At 40.3% G+C, this 2,652-nt stretch overlaps 1 protein-coding gene across 1 annotated transcript in view; it reads left to right on the top strand.

Annotated features, from left to right (window-relative positions):
• Positions 1 to 662: 662 nt before the first annotated feature.
• Positions 663 to 2,652, top strand: part of ZBTB8A (zinc finger and BTB domain containing 8A) — a 10,054-nt gene continuing 8,064 nt past the window's right edge. The window contains exon 1 of the mRNA XM_006862153.1: positions 663 to 1,485. Within this exon, the coding sequence (XP_006862215.1) occupies positions 666 to 1,485 (820 nt within the window). The 5' untranslated portion in view covers positions 663 to 665. The remainder of the gene's footprint in view (positions 1,486 to 2,652) is intronic.

Here is a 2,652-nt window from a genome sequence, read left to right as displayed (position 1 = left end):
ATCTAAATTGGTTTACTCTTTTATATTATCTATAAACAATTGCCATCGGACAGGTTCTAATTCATGGTGAGGTGACCCCATGTATGTCAGAATAGAACTGCACTCCATAGGGTTTTCAGAACTGTGACCTTTGGGAAGCAAATCACCAGGCCTTTCTTTTGAAGCACCTCTGGGTGGCTTCAAACTGTCAAACTTTTGATTGGTGCTTTAACCATTTGTGCCAGCAAGGGGACCTTACACTGCTCACAGCATTATTTTACTAACTTAGTACTTAGCCTGTCCCCTGGTCATCAGCACACAGCCCCTCTCGCTCTCTGTGTCTAAAGTCCCCAGCTGCTCCATCTTCCTTCCATTTTCTTTTGATACTTTCTGTTATCATTCAATATTTTGCCCAGAGAATCCTTTAATAATTACAAGTTGAGGCTTGGATTTTTTCTTCAGTTCCCTCAACTTGAGAAATGCTGGGGATTTTCTTCCTTTTGGTTTTATACTGATAGTATTCAATGGTATCTTCTAAAATTGAAAAGTCATATCTTCTCTGAAAACTGTATTTTCCAAGAAGAAAATGCTTTTAATGGGAAAACAAACATTATTTTAGTTGACTCATTTTAGAAAAGCAATGCTCTTCAGCTTTTGGTAACTGTGTATGTCTTTTCCCTTTTAGAATGGAGATCTCTTCTCATCAGTCTCACCTCCTGCAACAACTAAATGAGCAGCGCAGGCAAGATGTATTTTGTGACTGCAGTATTCTAGTGGAAGGGAAGATCTTCAAAGCACATCGGAATGTATTATTTGCGAGTAGTGGCTACTTTAAAATGCTTCTTTCTCAGAATTCAAAGGAGATAAGTCAGCCAACCACCGCTACCTTTCAGGCTTTCTCCCCTGACACTTTCACTGTTATTCTGGATTTCGTCTATTCAGGAAAGCTGTCGCTTACTGGTCAGAATGTCATAGAAGTGATGTCAGCTGCTAGCTTCCTTCAGATGACTGACGTCATTAGTGTGTGCAAGACTTTCATCAAATCTTCATTAGACATTAGTGAGAAAGAGAAAGATCGCTATTTCAGTCTTTCAGATAAAGATGCCAGTTCTAATGGTATAGAACGTTCTTTTTATAGTGGTAGCTGGCAAGAAGGAAATCGTTCTCCACATGCTCACCTAAGCCCAGATCAAGGAACAGGAGTAATAGGTGGAAAGTCTTGGAGTAAATACAATTACCATTCAGCCTCCCAAAGGAATGCTCAACAACCTTTGGCCAAGAATGAACAAAAGAAAGAGTCTATGAAAAAGTCCAAACATTTGAAGGTGTCACAGCCTTCTGAAGTTGTTCATTATAAGTCAAGCAAACGAGAAGCACGGATATCTGATTCTTCCAGCCACGCTTCCCAGTCTGGAGAGCAAGCACAAGTTGATACTGAAATGGACTCCTCTCCTGCTGGCTACCAATATGCTCAAGGAGCTGATGTCACATCAAGAAGTTTTCCAGGTAACCGAAAAATGCATACGTTCCCTCAATCCAGTTCTTAATCTCCTATAGGAATCAACCAGCATTGCAGGAATTTTGGGTAGAAGTGACTTTTTTTTTTAAGTCTTATTTCTCTATGAAATTTGTTTCTTAAAACATAATTCTTAAATTTTTCATTTAAAATAGTACTGAAATTTAATGACATTTAAAGCAATAGCATAGATGGATTGGCAAAGTGGCAGCATCAATGGGCTCAGGCGTGGCAACGATAGTGAGGTTGGCCCAGGATCGGGCAGTGTTTCGTTCTGCTATGCATAAGGTCGCTGTGAGTCGGTACTGACTCGATGGCACCTAACAACAACAACATACTTAGGTTTTAAAAAAATCTATGATTATCTATAACTGTTATCTGTGGGTGGTCAGATTACTGCTGAAATTTTAAAGGTTTTTTTTTTTTTTTAATAATTCAATCCCTAAGACACTTTTCACTTGAATAGTTTTGGTTGTTTTTCTCAAGTATTCACTCGGGAAAGGAGCCCTGGTGGCATAGTGGGTTACGTATTGGGGTTCTAACTGCAAGGTCCTCAGTTCAAATCCAACAGCCACTCGTCAAGAGAAAGAGGAGGCTTTATACTCCCATAAACATTTACAGCCTCTGAAACCCAACATGGTGGTGATGGTGGTTATGTGCCATGGAGTCGGTTCCAACTCATAGTGACCCTGCATAGAGTTCCCAAGGCCTTGAATCTTAACAGAAGCAGAAAGCCTCATCTTTCTCCTGTGGAACAGCTGATGGTTTCTAACTGCTGACCTTGAAGGTAGCAGCCCAACTCGTAACCACTACACTGCCAGAGCTCCTCGAAACCCTACATAGGGTTGCTAAAAGTCAGAATCAACTTGATGCAGTGGTGTGTTTGTTTTTTTTTTTTTTTTGCCCAGGAAAAGTATCTGTATACAGAAAAGTTAAGCAATCATACATATTTGCAAAGATTCACAGACCCAAGACCTATCTTTTTTTGAGTTTAGAAAAATTATTTTAGATATATAAAAGTAAAGGAAATTGAGGGTTGGAAATGTAAAGGCAGACATTTTGTAGCAGGAGCGGAGGGCCCTGGGACCATCAAGGCAGAAGAGTGGAGAGCGGGTCCCTACCCAGAGAAGTAGTGACACCAGAGGCAGAGACGATGA

This window comes from Chrysochloris asiatica, unplaced genomic scaffold (genome assembly GCF_000296735.1).
Source record: "Chrysochloris asiatica unplaced genomic scaffold, ChrAsi1.0 scaffold00047, whole genome shotgun sequence".
Lineage (NCBI taxonomy): Eukaryota > Metazoa > Chordata > Mammalia > Afrosoricida > Chrysochloridae > Chrysochloris > Chrysochloris asiatica.
This window is presented reverse-complemented; position numbering and strand designations above follow the sequence as displayed.